The sequence below is a fragment of the Crocodylus porosus genome, unplaced genomic scaffold (genome assembly GCF_001723895.1).
Source record: "Crocodylus porosus isolate Cpor-Errol unplaced genomic scaffold, CroPor_comp1, whole genome shotgun sequence".
Classification (NCBI taxonomy): Eukaryota; Metazoa; Chordata; order Crocodylia; family Crocodylidae; genus Crocodylus; species Crocodylus porosus.
The window spans coordinates 3,749,959-3,773,687 of NW_017728933.1; the positions used below are offsets into that span (position 1 = coordinate 3,749,959).

The window sequence follows — 23,729 nt, forward strand, 5'->3', positions numbered from 1 at the left end:
CAGATCAGCACCAAGGCTCATCTGATACCACCTCCAGACATCTGAGTTGCCCTTTGGCACTGAAGTGTCACGATGAGATCCTTCCCCACACTCCATGAGGCCCCAGAAACCATGACTTGGGCACCACACTTCCATCAGCGCCTGACAGAGAGCCGCAAAAAGCCACGAGCAGGAACCACCTTCTGTGTGCGTTGTCCTACAGGGTGGATTAAGACACAGAGGCTCCTCAGTGAGGAACAGGACCTGACCCTGAAAGCTTCAGAGCAATCCCATCCCGTCTCTGTAGCAATCCACCATTGACAGTGACCTTTGAACTAAACCAGCTTGTCCAATGCAGGGAGTTCCCGTCCTGCCATGCGCTGTGCTATGCCCATGAGGTCAGAGCCATGGCAGCAGGGATGGATGGGGTTGGGGGATTTGTAACAGACAACTGCCTGAGGGCATACCCCAACCAAACCAACCAGCAGCTCTGGCCCCTGCCGCTGAGATACTGGCCTCGAGATCAGCCCTGTTCAGTAGGCTGACACTTAGACACACTTCACAAAATCAACTCAGAGCTTCAGGTAGGGGAGTTCAGGGTGTCAAAACCACCCAGCCCTGCTGTGGGCTGGCTGAGCTCTTTGCAACAAAAGAACAGCTCTCGTATTTCTCTGTAGTCGCAAAACAAGTGGAAGCATAAGAGCTAGCATTTTCCAGGTGGCGCCTGGAGGCTCACGAGAAGGCCTTGACCCTAACAAAGCAGGTCGTGATTCTAAAAAAGGCCAGGAACCACTAAGCTGTAGCCCAGCCCAGCCACAATAGGAAAAGGCAAGGAGCAGCACCACGATACAGGAGCCATCGCAAGGGAGGAAACTTCCTGGGAACAGACCCCCAAGCAAAGGGAAGAGACTGAGCAAGGAGAGAACCAGAGGAGGGGTCTCTCAGTGGTGACAGCTCTCAGGGCTTGCCCAGGTGCAGACATGCAGGGAACTTGGTCTCAATTCCCTTCCACAGCAGATTACTCAGACCGCAAGAAAAGCCCCACGGGGACATGGTCAATCAAGACTGATTTGAATGAGGTTCCTGCTCTTCCCCCACTGAACAAAAGCCACTCCAAGAGTGTCTCACAGGGTCAAATGTACTCCAGCAGGCCCACTTGCCTTTCATACAACCCCCGGGTTGCAGAAGCACCCTATCCACCACCACAAGTAAATTCAGATTCTCTCCCCCATGCATGCCTGCCTTGGACTGCAGGATCTAACAGCACCTAGACCCCGATCCTCATTGCCCCTGGGAGCAACCCTGGACTCCAGGACTCCACCTAGGTCACTGAGACCAGGATCTGGCCGTCCATGAGCTCACCCGTTCCCCTAGGGTGTCCTGTTACTTGGGAGCTAAGAGCCTGGACCAGGCCAAGCTCTTGGGAATCGCCCTTCAGGCTGAAACAGCACCAGCAGTCGAGTGGGACCGGTGAACCAACTCCAGGGATTCACCAGCAACGGTGAGGAACAGTCAGTACACAAGGGTCTGCCTTGGCCTTGGTTGGTTATTTTGGATGGTGGCTGCAGTGCTGACTGTGGATGGGAATTGATCCGTCTCATTATGCAAGCTTCATTCCCAGCCCATGTGGAGCGGCCAAGCTTCACTGACAGACACCAGGGCAGCACGCGAATGCCCTCGTCTCCTCCAGCCCCGGGGGCCAAGGGGCATGCTCCAGCCCAACCTGGCTGGTTGCAGCCAACCACACTGACCAGGTCACTGCCACCCAGTTGCAACTCCCCACATTTGCTCTGCCTCTGCCCAAGGCAGGGGCCTGGCAAGGGCATCCCCAGGACACCCCGTGTCTAGACAAGGCTGGCAGGACTTTTTAAAGGCTCCTTGACTATAATCTTCCAGCAGGGCAAGGCTGTCCCTTGCACACCTGGCTGCCTTAAAGGGACCTCCTGCTGCAGACACAGAAGCTGCAGAAATGTGGTGGCTGGGAGCAGGCGGTAGGAGGCTCACCTGCCACAAAAGAACAGCCCTTCTGTGTCTGGGACATGGGGGGAAGCTTTCCCCCAGATGCTTTCATCACACCAACCCCATGGGCAACATCCGGGGGGGCCAAAGGAGACCCCAAATGCTGGCACATAAGCTGCAGCAGGACCACCAGGGGGAGCTGAAAGCCCCTATAATCTCCCCTCTGCCCCAGCATGCTCAGATCCATGGCGGGCGATGGGCAGGGGTAGGGCACACTCTTACAGGGCTGCCCTCCTCTGCAGGGCACCAGGGCTGAATCCCACTTACCGCTCCTCCATGAGCTGCCTGATGGATGCCACGGTGGGTCCTGACCCCAGGTGGGTGTAGTAGGGTCCTTCGTCCTTCTCTACGATTTGTTCTGTCAAAGGGAGAGAAAAGAGGGAAGGGAGATTGATGGGCTTGTTCCGATGCACCCAGTGCAGGGAGCTCTCGGCAGTCTGGGTCTTGGGGCCAGTGAGGCAATCTCTGCACAGCCAGAGCTGCTGTCATGCAAACCTGTCCCAGAACTGGGCCATATCCTGCCACCCTTACCCACTACCACAGGCCCTGTTTCCCCACGGGCTTCGAGGGGACTCCTTGTTGGGCAGAAATAACAGCAGCAGCCCTGAGTGAACAGGTCCCCTCCCTACCCTGAGCCATCTCACTGCCCACTCAGTGGCAGCAGCCTGGCTCTGAAGTGCCTGATAGAATAATTGACACCTGGAATTTCTCTGGAGAGAGCCAAACATTTGGCATGTGTTACAGCTCCCAGTTCCCCCATGGTGACACCCCCATTTCTTGGCACGGGACAGAGAGTGCCAGCAGGGAGGGTGGCATGTGTGTGTTTGTGTGTGCTCACACCCGGGGAGAAAGGAAGAGACAGCTCCTTTTGCAAATCATTCCAGTATCTCCTCTCTGCAACACACCCAAAATGGCATTTCAGTGCTGCTTCTGCTCACTGTACGTTATTTGATGCTTTACATTAGGGAACCTAATATCTACTGTAAATTCAAGGGCCCAGCCCCTGGAGGATGAATTAACCGGTATTCTAGACCTACGACCGATGGCTGGGATATCACAGTCACCGATTTTACACTAGTATGAGGAAGAAAATCAGTAAAAAAACATGTATTAGAGAGCACAGAAGATTAGGATAGAGAGAGAAATATGTAGATTAAGGAAGACAAAGGATGAGAGATTATGCTCAATGCATGTTAAAACTATTCAAGTCCATTACAATCTGACTTATTTCCCTGATCCTTTCCAGCTGCTGGTACTTGGGAGTCCATGTTATAAGCAAAGAAATACGACAGTAAGGGTTTCTGCTGCATAAGCTTTTGCAGGGCAAAAGCAAAAGTCAAATCTGCATGTGATCTATAGAGGGCACACGACTGAGCAGCCTCAGCTCCCTTGCTGCTGCTGCTACATAATTACTTGCTACCAGGAGAGATCATTTCTTCATGCTGCCTTTCAACAGCAAGGGGCATATCTTATTCCAAAGCATGTTGTATGTGGGGAAATATGGTACATCATAGCCACTTCAACACCAAATGGCCCAGCAAGAGGAAAAGGCCAAGCTCAAGCCAACTCTAGGGATCGCTCCCAAGCCAAGCATGCTGCCAGGCACCTTGCTGGATCCATCCATCAGCCTCCCCTAATTCCTTCTCCCCGCAGCCTTCAGCCAAGTGCCTAGATCTGCAGGGAGAGCCCAAGCACTGGGATCGTTCAGGTCAGGAGAGACCGTCTGTGGCTCCGTTTCCTGCTCCAAGTTCTATTTCCTACTTCCGAAAGAGAGGCTGCAAATTGCTTCCTTTTCCGGAGCGCAATGAGCAGCCAAGCACAGGCAGCACAGGGCTCAGCTGAAAAGACAGGGCAGCCAACCCAAAGCGGTGCGACACTTGGCACCCCAACCAGCTGGCTGGCACGGGCGCCAACGGGAGCATTGTCTTGGGCCATCCAAATGAATCGGGGCACAGCTTTGGGAAGCCTCTTTTTCACTTCGCTGCAAACAAATGCTGCTCTGTTGGAAGGTTTCCATGCGAGCAGGTTTCAGCTCTGCCCCCCCTGTAATGCCTTCTATGAGAAAAGGAGTGGGGGCAGCTGGATCCCACAAGGAGGAGGATGCCCCTTCCTGAGGGACTAGGGGGAGCCATGTACAAATTTGCATGGGATTACCACACTGACCTCCGCGCTCTCCACCTGCCTAACTCAGAGCAAATGTTCCCGACCGGGGACAGTTGGCCTGGACACATCCTTCAGAACTCCCACAGATTTGCAAAGCATGAACACATTTTGGCGCTGATTTCCAGCCCCCGTCTCAGCCAATCTTTCTGTATTTTCCTTTCTTCCCAACTTGGCCACAGTCCCCGTCTTACTAATTTCCGCCGCCTCTCGGAAAGGAAGATGAACCCGAGGTTCTTGGGTTTCAGGAGCTTGCGGCCAAATGCAGCGCTCTCCTGGCTCCCGGCATCACTCGGATGTTGGGTTTCTGTTTGTTTTGGAGCAGTCTTGAAGGCTGAGATTCTTGGATGCCGAGCGCTTCGTTTCTTGGTCATCCAACATGAGTTGCCTTCCAGGTCCCAGATTCTCTGGGAAAGGGGGAGCGGTGCTGTCTGAATGTCTCCTCCCCTTCTGGGCCTTTAGATCTGGGCACCCGCAAATGGGGCCATGAAAAGCCCCTAGTCTAGTTTTAGAATTGTATCCCTGCCACTTCTTGTATAGATACGAACCCCAACATCGTTTCTTTGCCCACATGGTTCCCTTCTGCCCTAGGCATGAAATCTGGCTACTTCAAGGTTGCAACTCTTTAGAAGTGAATGTGTTTTAAAAAGAAATCAATGTCCTCATCCAGAGCACTGTGACACTTGGAAGTTCCTACGTGAGCACAGCGCTGTACAAGCTCATACGGTCTGAGCAGATGGACAGTTCGCTGCACCTCGGCTTCCTCAGGCTGTGCTCTAAGCCTAGCTCCCGGCGGAAGAAGAGTAAGCCACCCCAGCTTTGCATTCACTTACTGTGGGATAAGAGCGAGCACATGAGCTGTTACTGTAGGGCAACTGACGCATGGTCAAGTGCTTTCCCTTATAACTTGAATGAGTATTTTGCTCCAAAATTCGATCCCCTGGCCTTGAAACAAACCCCAGAGAGCCCCCAACCAGGACTCACCTCCCACCGCAGAGGCCAAGAACAAGCACAAAGGAGCACCGGAAGGAGACCCCGGTGTCAGCTGCTGTTTACAGATATCCCATAAAGTGGAAGGACCTGGGTGGTTTGAACACAAGTAGGGCAGCTTAGTTCGACAACCCATTCCAGCTAAGAGGTGCTGAAGGTGGAAGGATCTGGCCCTACGGCCTCCCAGCACTTCACCCCCTTCAATACTACTCAGTTATTCTAGACATGAGCCTTCACAGACGGCAGTCAGGGGAGAGCCAGGGACTTTGTCCTTCTGCTGCCAAGGCCACCTTGGTGGCTTATCTGCCGTGCTGCCCTCTCCCTTTTGGAACAAACAGCAACTGGGCTGCGACAAGGGCCAGGATCCCGGCTGGCTCTTTTCCTTCACAAGCTGCTGCTAATGTGATTTGCTCTTTTGGTTGCTCCATTGAGTGTAAACGCAGCTGCCCAGCTTTCTTTTCTTTGAAGCCTGCCTGTCCTGGCTCTGGCTCCAACCATGCTCAGAGGCAGCACTGGACTATTGACGGGATAAAGAGCCAATACGGAGATCATTAAAAAGACATAGCGAATGCTTGCCCGTGGCAGAGCCCGGCTCATGGGTGACAGGCTGCAGTCTGGTGCTTGCAGAACAGGAGTTGGTACCCAGATGATGCTGTGCATCCGTGGGGCATCACATGGAACTGAGCCACAAGCACGGAGCTTGTCCATTGCCCCAAGTCTTGTGTTGGAGAGTCCTGAGGCCCCAAACTGCTGGGGGCTAGATGCGTCACTACCCTCCTTCTCGCAGACAGACTGATCCCAGAGCAGTCCAGCCTGCATCATGAGGAAGACTGGCATGTGAGAAAGGTGGGTTACGTGGGACCGTTTCAAGTCACTACGTTAAGAAGCTGGGCCAGTGGGACAGGTGATGACCCTGTCCTCAAACAATGGTGACAGGTTGTGATTCAGAGCTTCCCTGCTCCCTGTTTGATTCCAAGAGACCATTACCATGGGGAAAGGGGCAGAAACACAGAAACATGAATCCAAACCGTACTGCTCCTCCCCACAAAGGCATAGGCACGAGAGTCTGGACGTGGCCTCAGCTACGAGGATGATTTCTGCGGGGCCCAAGACCTCGCTGCCCAGCACCGTGGATAGCCGTGTACTCTCTGCTGGATGTGGCTGTGGCCAGCAATGCGGTCTGGTTAGTAATATCCCAATACGCTGGTGTTAGTGTATGGTTCATAGACACTTGCTTTGGCTTCTCTTGTGCTTCTCTGGTTAAAGTCTAAGTCCCCAGTCACCCAGGGCTTAACGCTTGCGTAAATGGCTATGGGGTAAAGGACAGGCCTTGGCAAGGGACCATGGAGGACCCTCTCGCCTGGGGGAGGTCACCATTGGGGTTCTGCTCTCATCCTCTTCAACAGTGACATCTCTTTGTGTCATGCCTCCAAGCAACCTCTCAGCCAGGACAGAGCAGCTCTTCAGAGTGCTCCCTGGAGCTGGAGACCCATTTGGCTTCACTGTTCAGCCTGCCGGGACACAGGAGCCGGTGCAGAGCCGGGGGTAAGGAAAAGGCATGCCCCCAGCGCAGGGAGAGTGAGGTGAAAAACATGGGCTTGGAGGGAGATGCACTGCATTTTGTTACCAGGCAGCACAGGGTGGCCAGCAGTGTCTTCATCCCATGACACAATCTAAGGTCACCACACAGGGATGACAAGGAGTGTGCCCACCAGTGCTACCGGGAGGCAGGGAAGAGAGCTGGGGCTGCATGCCAGGTGCTGCCCTGAACAAGGACAGGCAGGAACCATGGCCCTGCACCACTGTGTCCCAGCCAGCTGAGCTGCACGGGATCGACGGGGGACTGTCGGGGGCATAGAGAAGACAGCGTGTCTCTTGCACCGGGCACCTCCAGGAAAGGCCTGTTCCAGCCCCGAAAGGAATCCATCCTCTGAGACGCTGCAGGCTGCCAACTGGGACCAGGGCTCTAGCACTTCACAACCACAGAGCCCACCCCATGGACCACCTCCTGGGCTGCAGGGATTATTCCCCACAAGGGAAATGGGGCGGGCAAGAGGCTGGTCCAAAGCCACAGAGGAAGCCTCTGTCAGAGAGCTCAGAGCACCAGGACACTGGGCTAGGTGATATCTGCTTGCTCCCCCCCACTGAGTGGGTCATGTCACTAATTAGAGGCTATAACTTTATAATGATGGATTGTGGTATCAGCCCAGAACCGGATCCAGCTCGTAGGAGCTACACACATGTGTGCATGTATCACATGGTGATTGGCACCATCATGTAACTCTGGTCCCCAGTATTATTCTTCCTCCTCCATTTGGGCTTCTGGTAATGGATACCCACTGTTTAGTTTTGCTCAGTTGTGGGTATGCCCACAAAAGCCCCCACTCCACCCTCATCTCATCCACTCACACAACCAGGGTAGTAACAGGTCCAGGTGTTTCTTCAGAGGCGCGTGTTTCAGCTGGGCCCAGCTCTGTGGCTCAGCTGGATCCAGCTCTGAGCCAGCGCCCTGTGGCTCTGCAACCAAGTCATCACACACTCCTCTGCTATACAACCGCCCCCCCGCTGCAACGGGGTTTGCCTGGGCCGGCTGAGAACTGTGCATCTTGATGAGTTGTGCAGAGAGACTCTATGCCGAGAGACGCGGCCTGGCATGCAGCCCCCTTCCCCCCCACCCCACCTGCTCCCCTCAAGCTCCCACGCTCGTTGCAATTCAGCCGTCTGCCCTGCCTTGCCCCCTCCATGCTGGCTGCGCTTGTCTGCAATTGTCTCTGCCGGATGCTGCCAAGGGAGATGGGCTGCCTCACGCTGTTGCTGAGCTGCTAAGACCGGAGCGTGTCTTGGCTCGCGGTGGGATGCGGGGTTTGGCAAAGGGCCGGATTCTGCTCTCCAAGGTGGGGGGGTTATTCCAGGCTGATGGGGGCACAACTGAGAGCCTAAGCTGGCCCCGAGCCATTCATTATCTGTGCAACAGCTCACTGCAGCTGGGGGGACTCATCTACAGTTCTCCCTGCACTGGGGTCTTCCATCTCCTTCCCCCTTCTGATTGCCAGAGGCTGCTGCATCTTGGGCAGGGGCGTCTGTGTGTCTGCTCCTTGCACTCAAGGCCAACACCCCGCAAGGACATGATCCTAGGAGTAGCAGCCCACAGAAGTGCCAGACCCCCATTCATCCCTATGCTACCCCTCAGGCACCCGCTTTCCACCAGTCTGAAGTAACTGGCACTCCAGGCTACCAGCCCAGAAGCAGGCGCATAGCTCCCCAGCCCCAGAGCTCTAGGACTAGGATAGAGACCAGGGATAGCATGCAGAGGGGTTCAGCTCCCAAGGGAAGCACGACATATTCGGGAAGGAAAAGCCCTGAAGCCCTAGGGGTAGGTCCCAGAGGCGACTGAGCCCTGAACGCCAGAAGACTAGATGCCAATGGTATGACTGCAGGAGAGGAGAGAAGCCCATGAACCAGAGCTACGGAGTAGCTAGCAGTGATTGCAGCTTTGTGCTATCACATACCTGAGTCATACAGGGACTTGGCACCTCCAAGGGAAGGGACAGGAACCGCAGTGGCCCCCACAAGGAACCTACTCCTGCCTCCTGGCCACCGCTCGCTGGCTGTTGCAGCAGGAACCAGCAGAGGCAGACTCATGCAAGAGCCGGGCTGGCAGGGCCATCGGGCAGCCACATCTAGTCCAGCCTGCTGCTCAAGGCAGGATCCTCCCAGTATACACCATCCCAGCCCGGTGTCTGTCTAACCTGCCCAGAAACTCTTTGCAAACAACCTTCTCCTACAACTACCAGGCCCAAAACTTCCAACACAGCCAGCTTTGCCCTGGATATGGCAGAGGGATGAGGGCACAGCCCATCTCCTACCCGGCACAGACAGAGAAGGCTGTTAAAATACACTGAAGAGATCCAGAGAAGAGGGTTGTCGTCCTACAGAGGAAGGCAAAAATACCCAGGCTCTGCCTCTCTGATGATGGGGCCAAGTTTCTATGACCAGCAGCATGACCACAAGCAAAGGAGCAAGACCCTGCAGCCAGGGCCCTCAGAGGATTCAGCTGCTGGGGACAGGTGGACCCTGGAGCTCTCAACTTCTCCATCCTTTTGCGGATTAATGTTGCCATAGGATGTCCCTACATCCTGGCTTGGCTACAGTGCTCAAGAACAGCACCGTGACGGGGAACGAGGAAGCACCCACAGCTCGGCGAGGCCTGCCGAAGTGTGGAGATCCCATCGCAGGGGACTCAGCCCCCCGGCTGGAAGCAGCTACTTGGACTGCCCGAGCTGGCCTGAAGGCCTAAGGGAAACCTGAAGAACTCGCTCTCCTGGCAGGGAGCTCTCCATGGAGCTCGTGGAGCTCGGAAGGTGCCTGAGATAAGCAGGGGGCTGAGGCTGAGTTGGCTTTTTCTTCCTTCTCCTTTCCCAGCCCTAATTTTTATTCCCATCATGTCTACCTGGCCGGGAGCCAACGCAAGGAGAAAGCACATCTCAGCTGGGCTGCAGCTGTCCAGACAGAGATCAATAAGTGACATGCAGCGAAGTCTGATTTTATTACAGTGTCTAACAGCACAGACACCTAATAAAGCACAGAGCCCTGACTCCTCCTTAATTGTTTTTCTCTCACCGCCTTTTCTCTTAAAAAAAAAAAAAAAAAGAGAGAAACCCAAATCTTTCCTGGCAACAGAGGCGCAACAGCGTTTGGTTCAATCCGCACTCCACAAAGGCTGGCAGCTCCCTTTCAGGGGCTTGGTGCCGTCCGGGGTAATTACGGGCGCAATTTGCAAGCAAATAAATAATTAATAATCAGCCCAGCTAATAAAGTTCAACTTGAGGCTGGCTGGCGGCCAAGTCCCACTCAAATGCGGGGGAGGTTCTGCCAGCAGGTTTTTGTGGCTTGCAGCAAACCCCAAATTCCTCCCCCCCAGTTCTGTTTGCTGGATGCTGGGGAAAAGTGGCTATGAACCGTGAGGCAGAAGAAGCCCAGAGGAAGAGAAGGTCAGACCCCTCAATGGGGAGAGGGGCCAAAGGATCCACTCATCCCTGGGATGTAAAATGCAAACCAGAGGGCCACAGGAAGGTTTAAAAGAAATGCAGGACATTGGACAGGCCCTCAGTGCCAGCAGAGGAGTGACAGGAGGTAGCAGACGCTACCAAGAAGTCAACCTGCATGGGCGCATGGACAAGACAGTGGTGCAGGTTCGTGTGGCTGGAGAGACAGGCCTGCCGCTGCTCCAGCTTCCACCTGCTGCACCAAGCAAGAGCCCAGAGAACAAAGCCCTGGTTTAGAAGAGGTGCCAAAGAGGCGCTCCCAAACAGGATGGCCCCCCCACCCCGAGGGGACCTCTGGGGCATTCAGGCCCTGTGCTCACTGCCCCATGCAGAGGCCCAGGCCAAAGGTCCCTGGCAACTTCCAGTTGGTGGCGATGAGCTCTGGATGGCAGCGCAGCCCAAGGAAGTTCATCCTGCTGCCGCTGGTTGAACCAGCCAGGCAACCGCCTCCCTCTGGCAATGTCCAGGGCACAAGGACTTCAGCAGGGGAGAAGAAAGGCAGACTGGAGGCAGGAGGAGGGACTTCTCTGCCCTTTTCCCAGTGCCTTGCCTGTTCAAGCACCAGAGCACGGTCCCTAAGCAGAAGACTGCTTGCAGTGGCAGCCTCTGCTCAATTCCATCTTCCAGACCCCTTACTTCAACCTTACTATCGTTCCCAGCTCCTGACCCCCATGCCCACTGGCCCTCTCCTGGACCCCTGCGCTCTATAGGTGCCTCTAAGTACCCCCTTCCACCCACCTCTTGCAGGGCTGGCCAACGTTGTTCCTATGGCAGAAGTCTCCCCAGGTCCAACCATGTTGAAACACATGGGCACCCTCTGCAAACAAGCAACCAACCTGCATGGCTGCCCAGGATGGCCTCCTCACAAGGGCAAATCCAGTGCCAATTCAGATCCCAGAGTGCTGTGTTATACAAAACCAGCCCCTCAATGCCAGCTATACCAATCTTGACAGACACATGGTTTATGCCCTCAAGCAGGAAAGGCTTGAAGGTTTATGCCCTGAACCAGGAAAGGCTCCGCCAAGCCTGACTCCCCAAACTTTCACAGAACATCCTCTGAGGGTGTCTCCAAGGTCAAACCCTCCAACTAAAGGCACCAGAGAGCCAGGCTGAGCACTCTCACCTCAAACTGAAGCCAACAAGAGCCAGGGAGGCTCAGCCCTTCTGAGAATCAGGCCCCAGGGGCTGGGGAAAAGCTGGCTTACTTTGGTGGGCTTTGATGGGGTTGCCACGATCAGTCTCACTACCTTTTAAATAGGCGATCTGCTTTTATTAGCATCCCATGAGGAACGTGACAGGCACACGTACTGGAGGCTGTCTTCTAAGCTCTGACCGGATAGAAGCAAATTTCTTTCTGGGGTTTTTTTTTTTTTCTTATTTTCAACAAAACCAGAAGCTTTTAACCCTATACACATCAACATCCCATCTATCCCATGCACATGGTGACTGGCAGAACAGCTTTACCAGGGTTCTGGGGTGGGCAGAGAAAGCATGTGCACATGCACATGCAGACACACGTGCCTGCACACAGACACATGAACACACACACAATTTCAATTCACACTGGTCCAACTATTTTTGCCGCAGTTCAGTCAGAAAGCCATCCTGAGGCCCAGCACTCCAGGTCACCCATCAAACCCTCACAACAGTGGTCCCTGGACCCTGACTTCTGCCATCTGGCCTATTTGTTCCTTTCTGTGGCCGTGAGCTTAGCCCAGCACAGAACATGTTAGCTTCCACCAAATGGGGAGGCTACTGGAGAAGGGAGCTACTAGAGGAAGGTACAACTGATGCCAGGGGACAAAAAATGCAAAAACAGGGTGGGAGTGCAGGTTACAGAGCTAAAACAAGTACACCAGATGGGGACGCTGAGCAGAGTCCCCCCGGACAGTGCCCACTGGCTCTCAAACACAGCTTAGGAGCCAGCAGACACTGCCCAGTGATGCTCCGCCCAGAGACAGGATTGGAGTAGGGAGAGGAAGATCCTCAGGGACCCTCCTGGCCAAAGCCTCCTTCCTGGTCAAGCATATGGCCAGCTGAGCCAAGGCCTGGAAGAGGTTGACCAGGAGGTCCTGGGACTTGGTGGGACCACAGATGGGGCATGCATAAACACGCCATCTGTGGCCAGAACCTCAAAGAGGAGGTCCAGGAGCTGCAGCCTGGCGCACTCCAAATATACGTATGCCACTTCTGCCTTCTGGACAGGAGCTGGGAATGAAGGCACCCCACTTCAACTTGCTCTTCACGTGGAAACAGAGCATTTGGCGTTTTGATCCCAGACACCACATCGCACATGTCTCACCATGCCATCAGTCCTACAGCCTTTCATGTCAGAAAGCTATGAGCATGGGGCTCCGACAAGATCACCAGAGACACGCAGCTAATGCCTCTGGCATACACACAGTTTTCAGAGGGTTTACTTCAGGGACTGAAGACAGAAACAGACATTGCTTAGACAAGCAGGCACTTGGCACCAACATTTGATCCATTCTCTGTCTCCCTCAGCTTCACACGCCTCTGGGCGAGTGCCACCCTTATGCCCAGCTCAAATCCCTCTCCCAACGGAGCCACGTCAAGCCCGCATAAGACAGAAGGAAAGTGTCTTACTCACCCACGCAGTCGCAGGTGGGAAACTCCGCCTGAGCCCTCTTCGCTGGGGTGTCCAGCAAGCTTTTAGTCGGCGTGTCCAGGTACTTCAACGGAGACTCCAAGAATCCACTGAGGGTGGGCGTGAGCGGCACGTCGTCCTTGGTCGGGGTCCCGTCCACATCGTCGGCATCCGTGTTTTGGCTTTCCTCAGAGTAAAAGCAAGTGGTTGAAACCACGGTTATAGCACCAGAAGATTCGATTTTTATCTGCTTGGGCGACCTCGCTGCAAAGGCGCTCTCCAAATGCTGCCCCTTCCCAGGCGAGAGGGAAAAGCTTTTTAGCCCTGGGTCAGGACCACTGGTGAGGGGTGGCGCTTCCTCCTTGGTGGCTGGCACTTGGGGGGCTGCGTCAGAGCCTCCTGGCAGCTCCGGGGTCTGAGAACATGTGTGGCAGGGAGGCTGGGCCAGCAACCCATCAGCCACCGGAGCCGGGAGCTCGGGATTCTGCAGGTTGAAGTTCTCCCCAAACTCTGCCTCAAATTGCCGAATCAGTTCCTCCAGTTTGTCGTCCACCATGATGGAGTTCTGGGGTTCGCCTGGGGGTAAGGGCTTGTGGGCAGCTTCATCCGGCCCAGGACCGGAGGTGGTGGTCATGCAGCAGGGCGCCGAGCTGGCAACGGGAGCACCGGGCAGAGCAGGCTGGCCCGCCAGCCCCTGACAATGGCTCTCCTCCGGGCTGCCATGGCCGGGAGCGCACCTTCCCTGAGAGTCAGGCGCCTGGCCTCCTCCGTCGCCAAGTAGCTTATGCAGCGGAGACAGCGCAGCGGCAGCACCAGAAACGGGTAGTGCAAAAGGCAGCGGCCTGAGGGGGGTGCTGGGTGGCTGCGGCTCAGTCTGCATCTCTTCCACGGGGGATTCGGGGGTGGGGGCCACGCGGAAGCCTTCGAGGCTGATCTGCCGCAGGGGCAGGAAGAGTGGTTGAGAGTCTTTCTGCTTGGGCTTCTTGATCTGGACTTGCTTGCGGAGTGGTTTTATCTGGGGTGCCTTGTCTGGCTGCACCTTCTTCTTCTTCTCTTTGGCCTGCTTCTCAGATGGCTTGGACACCAGGGCTGGGGAGCCAGGGGCCCACCAGTGGGGTGGTGGCTCCGGTGGGCCTGGCTGTGACAGGTTCTGGTCGAGGAAGAGGCTGCGCTTGTGATGCAGGTGCTGCTGCAGCACCAGCTGGGTCTTCTTGTGAAAATCCGCATCCTGCAGCAGCTGGGATAAGTGCTGGCCAGTGACTGGCTTGGGGTAGCCAGCCCCGGACTCCTTCTTCAGGGCCGGGTCAGGCGGCTCCTGTTTCAGCTTGATGGCTTTTGCCTTGTTGGGCATTACTTCGGGCCGCTTGAACACCGACTTGATGTAATCATCGGTGTTGCCCAGCAGCTGCTCCAGCTCAGCCATGGGGTCACTGGTTGGTGGGGTGGAGTCCAGAGCCCACAAGCTGTTCTTCGTCTTCGCCTCCTCGCCCCACGGCTCAGGGAACTCGGGCTTCGGCGGGGTGGAAGTGGAGGTGGGGAAGAGACCCGCAGACTCCCGGAGGGTGCTGTGCTCCAGGAGGCAGCGGGCATCCTCGGCTGGCCATGGAGGCTGTGCCAGGGATAATGGTGCCTGGAACACCTTCTGCCCTCCGTAGGGGGGTGTTGCTTGGCTCGGAGACCGTTCCCTGCTGGGGGTGGCCAGTCCCCGGGCTTCATCAGGGCAGAAGGGAGATGCCCGCACCAGCTGGTCCTTGGAGGTGAACGCTGCAGGTGGCAAGGGGCTGTTGGAAGCGGCCGGCACCTCTCTGGCTGGCTGGGGGAGGGTGGACGACAACTGGGTGAGGGCCTCGATGGCGATGGCTGTCTGGAGACTAATGTTCTTTTCCTTGGCGATGCTCAGTGCACTTGGGGAAAAGGGGAGGCTGTCAGAAGGGCATGGCTTTAGCACCTCCTCTGTTGCAGGCACCTGTTTAAGAATAGCACCTTGGTCTGGGAGCTGGTGGGCTTCACTGACATGCTGGGACCGTGGGCTCTGCTCGTCCCCGATGGCTGACTTGATCTTCTGCTCCAGCCACTCCAGGTAGTCGGGGCACTCGGGGCCATCGCAGTTGCAGTTGGGGGGTTTCATGCCGTGCTTGGCCAGGGTCAGGGCAGCCTTGAGTGCCTTCAGGTCCTCGCCGCGGGTGACACCATCGGGGGACGGGGGCAGCGTGGGCTTTCCCGGCCCTCCTCGGCTCATCTCAGAATTGAACTTCTCGTACAGCTGCATGCTCAGCAGCGATGGGGACCCTGAGGCCGGCATCCCATAGGAAGACATGGCCTCAGCCACCGCCGAGAAAGCCACCAGGTTCCGCGCATCCTCCAGGTTGGCATTGCTGCCGGCGTCCCCCGGACCCGGGGCCGGCACTGATGCCCGCTCCCACTTGGCCTTCTCGCTGGAGGTAGGGGCCACTGGTGGGCTGCCGAGCCACCCACTCGCTTCCATTAGCATGGCACCTGCCCCGGCCTGCTGGCTCCCGCCATTCACCACGCTGAGCCCCTGGCCTTCGTTCAACCTTCTTTCTTCAACATAGTTGACTGGCCCTTCTTCCATTTGGCCTCTTGTGGGTCCATCAACTGAGTTGCCCTCTGAACCTGTCTGAGAGAAGAGAGAGAGGAGGAGAGTGAGCAAATACCCACAGAGCTCCCTGATTACAAGGACCCAGACCCTCCCAAGGGTGAAGCCCACCCAGGCAGCCACTAGGAGGGCAAGGTATGATGACAGAACTAGCACGGACAACCCCATGGGACTCTGACCAGCGTCATCTTGGGCTTGCTCCAATTAGTCAAACACTAGCGTCCGCCCCCTCAGTCTAACTTATTTCCCTCACGGTCCTTTGGTTGTGGACAGATGCTGCTTTAAACTGTTTTAAAAGGGGCTGGGAGCTCGCATCAGCTATTCCAAAGTATTTGTTACATCTGCCCGCACCTGAAGGGGCACAACTGAAACGGGGCTCACATGCCAATGGTTTTGCTCTGCTTCTACTGAGGAGCCGATACATGTAACAGGAATCTTAGAGCATCGGGTACCAGTTCAGAGTAACACCAAGGTAACCGTTACGTCTGTCCATGCTCTTAATCTAGGCCGAATCGAGCCCTGTTCAAATCAAATCGAGAGACCCCCCCCGCCATGGTCTTCGGCATGGATTTGATCCACCTGGCTGAAAACTCACCATCTGGGCTAAACAGGAGCAATGCGGTGAGTATGAAAACCCTGCCCCTGCTCACAGCAAGACTGCGATGCAGCAGTTCAAGGGACAGTCCCTATCTCCATCAGTACGGCCAGCCGTGCCAGCAGTGGGTAATGCTGAAGGTCTAGTGTGGACAGGGCCGGGAACTCAGCCCTCCCAGGAGCACAGCACGTCTCTCACCAGGCTCTCCAAGTGAACGCACCAGCCCTGCTCACCTTCCAGCCGTCCCTGTGGTCCTTGCCTGGCTGACGCTAGCCCTGAGTGAAACCTGCTCCGATCTCTTCCTGCCTCTCTGTCTGCTTTTCCTCAGCTCCGTCTGCTTTGCCCTCTGCCTGTTGCTTAGCCTGGGGAAGCGTTATCAGGGAATCGGAGAAGTCAGAGACAGGAAATAGCCATCGGGGGGGCAGCTAGTCCGTCCCTCAGCGGCCACTCCGCACCGTTCCCTCGTCCGTCTTCCATCCGAACACTACGAGCACGGGGCTCAGACGCGATCACCAGAGACACGCCAGCTAATGCCTCTGAAAGACAGCAGTCGAGGACAGGCTTCAGAGGGGCTACTTCGGCAACTAACAATAGAAACAGGCCTTGCTAAGAAAAGGGGGCACTTGGCTCCAGTGTATGATCCGAGTCACCTCCAGCCTCACCTCACCTCACCTCAGGCTCCTCAGCCCTGATGCAGAAATTCTGAGTTTATCTCCTGGACTCTTACTGATTTCCATGATGCACCAGAGGCCCCTTGATTTCACTTCACTGTTGACACCTGAGGAAGGTGTGTATGTGCATGTATGCTTATGTGTGCACCCACACACCCATCGTACATACGTTATTGAATAGCTCTGCCTTTATGGTGGGGTCTGTGATGAACCTTCTTGTTTCCTTTCTCCTTGACACCCTGACTTGACCAGCAGCCTCTGGCTGTTGATAAATATGAATTACGCTTTCCTAAAAGGAAAGTCCTACCAAAAAATCTGTGGATGCTTGTGTTCCCAGCAAGTGTAAATCAGCATAGCCCTCCAAACTGCACTGTTTTCTGCAAGCAAGTCATTCTTTGTAAGATAAAGGAACACTTGTGGCTTCAAAACCCAACCAAGGTGACATGCAGGTTCTGACCATGTCCTCCTTGCTGCTAAGTCAATACCCCAGACACCCCATTTGCTGCCAAGACAGATCAGAGCCCACGGACCCTACCCCCAGGTCTAGTTTCAGGTTTGTTCACTACACTGTTTGCTGTTTTGTTGCACTCCCACAACACCTGCAGCACAGGAGAGGATGCAAGGGGGAAGGGGGGGCACTTGGTTATGGGAATCATCGGGGACTTGCAGCATCTGGATTCGGTGTCTGGCTTTGCTACTGAACCCAGCCCCTCCCCTAAGCAAGTCATCTGCTCTGCAGTTCAGGTCCCCACCTGTACAATGCAGGCAGAGATACCTCCCCCTTCCTGCCTGGATGACCACCTGCTGAAGGCCAGGCCAGCCTCTGAGGATGTGCACGTGTGGTGCCTACCAGGATCCAGCCAACTTTGTTTAGGACTTCTAGGCATGCGTGCATGGGAATTCCCTTGCAGTTACAGCAGCTTTCTCTGCCCAGACTAATCCCATTGCTAATTAAACACTGTTATCCAACAGCCTCACATCCAGTGAGATCCTAAGTGCCAAGCGGGTCAGGGAGCACCCAGACACTGCAGCAATGGGTGCTAATACCTCATAGCATAGGGCACACGGTGACACCTAGTTTTACCTGCTCCCTTCCTCAACCTGCATGCTGGACACTCTATTAAAACACTGCTGTTAGCTGCATGGCACCCTTTCCTTTTGGGGCACAGCTGTCAGGAGCAGGCTTTGTTCCTTCACCTTAACAAGACCCCACGCTTGGAAAATGGCTGCTCTCTGGAAGCAAACCAGTGGCCATCAGTGCCTCAAGGTGTTGCCTGGAGGCTGTGACTAGCTCAGTCCCAGGACAGGCCTAGCTGAGAAGCTAGTGAACCACTAAGACTGCTCTCTCCTCCAACAGAAAACCACCCTGAGTATGTTACCCAGCTCAGCAAAGGGGCCACCCTATAAAATCCCTAACATACCTACAAAGAGGTTGGGGTAAGAAACCACCATGGGCTCCTAGGCTTCCTGACGTTCGCGCCTCATGCATAGGATGAGTTACAGCCCAGCTGCACGGTGGCAGGTCCCCAGAGCAGACCCGCTGATGACAAGCAGCAGCAGAGGTGCGAGCGGCATAAAGAAGTGTCAGATAACGAGGCGGGAGCACATGCCGCACAGCCTCCCAGGCCGCTTGCTCCATCAACCATGACCCAGGCTCAGCTGGCCCAGGGGCAGGGAGACAGGCCAGGAAGCCAGGCTTCCCCTCAGAGGCCCTGGAGAAGGTGCAGTATGTTCTGCAGGGGATGTCTGCAGCCTGCCGGCCAGATGCCCATGGTCCGGACTGGGAGTGGAGTCTTGTAATGACGCGAGCAATGTGATGAGAGTAGAGGCTCTGTGCTCACACTGCACTTGGCTGGCCAAGCCCAAAGAGCCTTGTTCATGTCCTCCCCTCCAGATGGAGAAACTGAACAACTTCTATCAACAGTCAGGAGTCAAACCCGAGCTGCCGAAGTGCCCCACGCTTATTATGACACTGTGCCTTAATTAATGCCCACCTGACTTCGGTCTGGCTGCTGCCCTGGGAGGCTGGTTTCCCTGGGAGGCTGCTGAAGTCTCTGGGTACCTTGCACCTCAGTAGGGACTCGGGGTGCCTGGCACCTTGGAAGTCAGGCTACAGATACCTCAGGTTAAGCAGCTGGAAGAGGAAACAACCAAAGCTAACTAGCCCAAACAGCTCACCTGCTGCTACAGTGGATGTGGGAGGGGGTGGGGGAAGAAATGAACCAGGATCTGGCTTTCAGTCTTGCGCTTCATCCACAGGACAAAAGCCTCCAAAACACCATGCTCCCAAAACATTGCACTTTCCGTTTTCAGGGCACCTCAGGCTTTCCTAGATGGTCTGCATGCAACTGCATGCGCGCGCGTGTGTGTGTGTGCACGTGCGCACATGTAGGCAAGGGTCACTGGAGTGCAGCTGCCTCTACAGCTATGAGGCTGCAATGATGTTTCAGAAGGAGCTGCCTGGCCCAGTACGACCCAATCTTTTCGGCAAGTACGCCAGCTAAGCCCTGCACCCCACCTTGAGTGCCACTCTGATCCCCTTCCCCTGCCCAACCTCCTGCCCTGCTCCCTGCCCCTTTCCCAATATGCCACATGCTGCAGGCAAAAGCTGCTTCTGCCATTTCTGGCACCTGTGCAGAGGTTGGACACCCCTCGCCTAGAGTTATCTTCTGCCCTTGAAACTTCCCAGGGTGACTGTTACAAAGGCCCAATCCACACATGTGTGCACTCCCATTAGGTGCCACAGTGCTCTCAGTCATCCCAAGCTTCAAAACGTGCTTTTGCCAGCCCCAGGGTACCATCAATTGTACTTGATTCTGGGGAGGCTTCAGCCTGTCTCTTCTTCCCCTGCCTGCAGGTGTCGGCCTGCACCACGAGCTAGTTTAACTGAACGAGGAACCGCAAACCCATTCAATTCAACTCGTGTCATCAGCGGTGCGGACCCTCTCCCACTCAATACCCCTGGCCCTAGGCCAGCACAGCTCACGGCGCTTGGGGTGAAGTGTGCCCTGAATGGGAGCTGCGGGAATGCTTCGGCACCTGTTTGAACAAAGCTGCAATTCAGGGTGCATGGGTGTCACTTCTGTGCAGAAACGAGACCCCAACTAGGCTGCATCCCACATATCACACCCCAGCCTCCACAAAGGGGAAGAACTGGCTTCTTACAGCCCAACTGAGGCTCTTCTTGCAAGCCACTGCTTCCATAACCCTGCAGGATGGTATTTTTAATCCATGCCATTCCCCACTTGAGCCACGCTTGGAGGAAAGCACAGGGCCAGGAGGTGCAGAATGGGAGCTGGTCTGCTTCACAGCGAGAGGACACCAGTTAGCTTCCTGAGTGCTAAAAATATAACTGCATTGACTGGGGAAAGGGCGTTGAGGGCCAGTGTTTCCTGTCACACAGGCTGGCATGCTTTCCGGCACGCAGGGAGAGGGATTTTCTTGCAGACAGCCGGAGCACTGTAGCTGGCATGCTGGGGCACTGCGCTGGGAGGCAGCGTCAAGAAGTAGCTGGCAACAAGCTACAGATGACCCAGTGGGTCAAAAGTACAGGAGCTGGTTATGAAATCCCAGCAGGAGTTGGGCGCACCCTTGTCCCATATGAAAAGTGCCATGAAGCTGGCTCTTTCCAGAACGCTGCTCCACCATGCCAGGAGCGTCCCTCACCCCATCTAGACGCACCACCTGCAATAAACTAATAAACCCATCAAGCCAAAGCAAGCTCAGGGCAGAGCTCGTTCACCCTGAACAGGGAGACATGCCAGAGACTCCAGGAAGGTCACTGAGGACTTTGCCATCACTACTGATTTACTCAAGAAGGGCTTAGATTGTAAGATGACAGGTATTCGTGTAAGCCAATTAGCCGGCCGGCAGAGACGGATCCCTGCACACAGACGGTTTTCTCCGCAGAACCTCTGGAAGGAACGGATCTGATGCCATCGCTTCTCAACTCTCCAACTGCTTTGCATGATTAAAACTTCATTTCACATTGTATCAACAAAGAGGGGGATGGGGAGAAAACCCATGCATCCTCTTCCTTCTTTTCCCCCCAGCAGGAGTGAAAGCAAAAGGAAGGGGGAAGCATTAGGAGCAAGGACTCGAATCAAAATGCCCATTTTCTGCAATGAGCATTTCTGCATAGAAATTCCCTCTTGGTCAGAAAGGCACTGGCCTGACAGCACACCTCCCATCTGCTCTGCTGAAACTCCCAGCAGGGCTTCCCCCTGGCACGGAGGGGCTGGAGCCAGCCAGCGTAGGAGTGGAAGCTGGAGCTAAGCAGCATAGAGCTGGTTTATAAAAAAGGGAGTGTGTTCACCTAATCTGGTCTCCAGCCTAGGCTACACCCGGCTTGGCAAACACTCCCGTGAGCCGCAGCAAGCGCAGGGGATTGCAGCGCTAGTGAACGTGGGTGAAAACCAGTACAGCGTGATGCCCTTTGGGGCAAACTCCACCAGTGCCATCACCTGGACAGCCTTGCCTCTCCTTGGCACACATCTCCCCACCCAGTACCCAGGGCTGAGGGACTCTTACCTGCGGGCCACCTCAGCTGCTTCTGGTCCCCCTCCCAAGGAAGGGGGCCCTGCCCAGCCAGGGAGGAAAGCTGGCAGGCAATGATCAGCCCTTTGCTATGCTGCTGCCTCTCCCTCTGAGTCACTTGCCCACCTGCTGGTCCCCGAGCCTGCCCTGCTCCAGCCCTGCACTGCTTCTGACACTGAACACTGCTCCAAAGCCTTGCAGAGGTCTCAAGGCATGTGGTACATCTATGCTCGACCACCCACAAGCCACGCCACGAGCAAGGGTGTCTGGAGAGGACTCCAGGGATCTCTGATGGAGTAAGCAATGCCACATCGTCCCAGCCCCCTGCTCATTTAGCTTAGACAAAGGCAGGTCCAGGGATCGGGAGGCTGCTGGAAACCCAGTTGCAAAATGCATGCGCTCCACTAGAGTTCACATTGGTTTCTAACCTAGAGATAAGCACTGGTGCTTACTCCAGCAAAAATGCTGCATAAGGAAATCTGAGCCACTCCCAGCTAATCAGGAGGCTCCCTAGCCTGGAAAGTCACTCAGGGCAAATGCTGTGGACCTAACGCCGCAAAACCTCAGCAGGAGATTGGTCAGATTTGCCACGAGACAAGCCAGAGAGGTTTGGGGGTCCACAGCAGCAGCTCTCCTGACTGATACACCAGGAGCGGACAGAGTTAAATGCATGCGCAGAGCTGGCAGGCATTACCATAGCTCCACTAAAATCAATGGATCTATGCCAAGGTACACCAGCTGAGCATCTGACTGCGGCTTTAAAGGGACTCTGACTGCAACTTTAAAGGGACAGAGGCCTCCTCGTGAATGCTCTTTAAATTTAAAGCAACACACAGCGAGTTTTCCAAAAATCTCATTGAATGGATCTGCCTGGAAGCCTTTCACCAGGGCGAGCAAAAACAGGGCAGCAAAGATTCTTGCAGAAAAAAAGTCACCTGAAACATTCTCCAAATCTGACTTTCAACGTGCTGACTCTGCATTCAACTGCTCTCAGAGGAGAGCCGATTGCACTATTTCTCCACATATGGAGAGCAAGGAAGAGACTGGCTAACTTAAAAAAAAAACTTATAAACTATCAGCAAGAGGGAGAGAACAAAGAGAAACAAAACTTGGCCAAGCCCTTGTGTGAGGACATGCCGATTCTGAAGGGACAAGTTAAATAGAAAGATAAAATCAATTAAAAACACATCGGGCCCTATATTTTGTCCTTTTTTCCCCTGCCCCTGGTCCTAGAAACCCCGTATTCATCCAAACAAATGTACCGGGCAGAAGCTTTAATGCTCAAGGTGACAAAGACCATTGTTACTAATGAACTTCAGTGCAATAGCATGTTAAGACCCCCAGCCAGGGGTTCATTACGACAAATATTGCACAAACACAGAACAAGACTTTGCTGGCCCCAAGGAGCATCCAGTGAAATACACTGCTGCTTCTTACCACTTCAGCAATCCACATCAGTACAGGTACATGCTCAAGCCCATGCTTATAGCCCCATTACAGTCCTGACAAGCCTCAATACTTGTACGGTATTGTTAGCCACATTTTACAGCTGGGGAAACCCCGAGAAAGAGCCCAGTACATGCCTGGCAAAAACATCCCCATCCTATAGCAACCTGCCTGCCCAAAGGGTGAATTTGGCCAAGGGGGACAAGTGGCCTGATGCCAAGCCAGCTGAAATCAGCAGAAGTCTTTACTGCAACTGTTACCCACTCCACAATGCATAGCGGTGAAGAAGGCAGGCCTGGCTCCTGTTCCCACAAAAAACACAGCAGAGCTCCCAACAGCAAAAGCAACTGGACCCCTCCTCTCGGAGCCAAAGCAAAGTCAGTCTTGCTGGTCTCAGTCTGCCCCTCGCCCATGGCATTCAACAGGTGCAGACTGTGAGGTCTCCTAAGCATCTCTGCTGAAGCTTAATTGCAGTGAAGACAGCTGCTGTGCAGCTTCCAAAGCTCTCCAGCAAAGTGTGGCCAGGGACACTGAGATGAGAATCAGGAGATACAGCCCCTGAATGACTCTTTGAGTGAGGCTGGGTCAGTACCTTCCTGTCTCTATTAAGACAGCAGAGGTTTTCCTTCAGGGGCTGCCTCTTCCTGTGTGATTGCCTGGCACCCAATGCAATCACCAAGAAGCTAGGATGGGCCAGTGCTCTCAGGTATAAAGAGAAATCCTTTCCCCACGATCCAGCTTGGTCTTGGGCTGCTCCAGGGATGCTTGAAGGACTCTCCACCCAACTCACCAGGAAAAGAACCAGGATCCTATCAGCCTGGCCCATCTCCAGCCTGGCACGACCACTAACTTCTCACCGCAGGCCTCGGATACAACGTTGACAGACGCAGGATCATTGAACGATAAGAGACGTGATGGATCAAAGAGGCGGCATGGAGAGAGCCATTCTCTGGGGACCCCAATAACGCAGAGGGTTGGACAAGGGACTGGCCATTTATAGTGGTCACAAGAAGAAAACTGAGCACTCATGAAACAGCAGGAAGAGATGCAAAACCTCCCAAGC

General features: G+C 54.9%; 1 protein-coding gene across 1 annotated transcript in view; it reads right to left on the minus strand.

The window, feature by feature from the left end:
* The window catches only part of TET3 (tet methylcytosine dioxygenase 3), a 118,676-nt gene that overhangs the window by 25,078 nt on the left and 69,869 nt on the right, over positions 1-23,729 (minus strand). The window contains exons 5-6 of the mRNA XM_019545894.1: positions 12,805-15,439; positions 2,266-2,356 (exon numbers count right to left, since the gene is read on the minus strand). Of these exons, the coding sequence (XP_019401439.1) occupies positions 2,266-2,356; positions 12,805-15,439 (2,726 nt within the window). The remainder of the gene's footprint in view (positions 1-2,265; positions 2,357-12,804; positions 15,440-23,729) is intronic.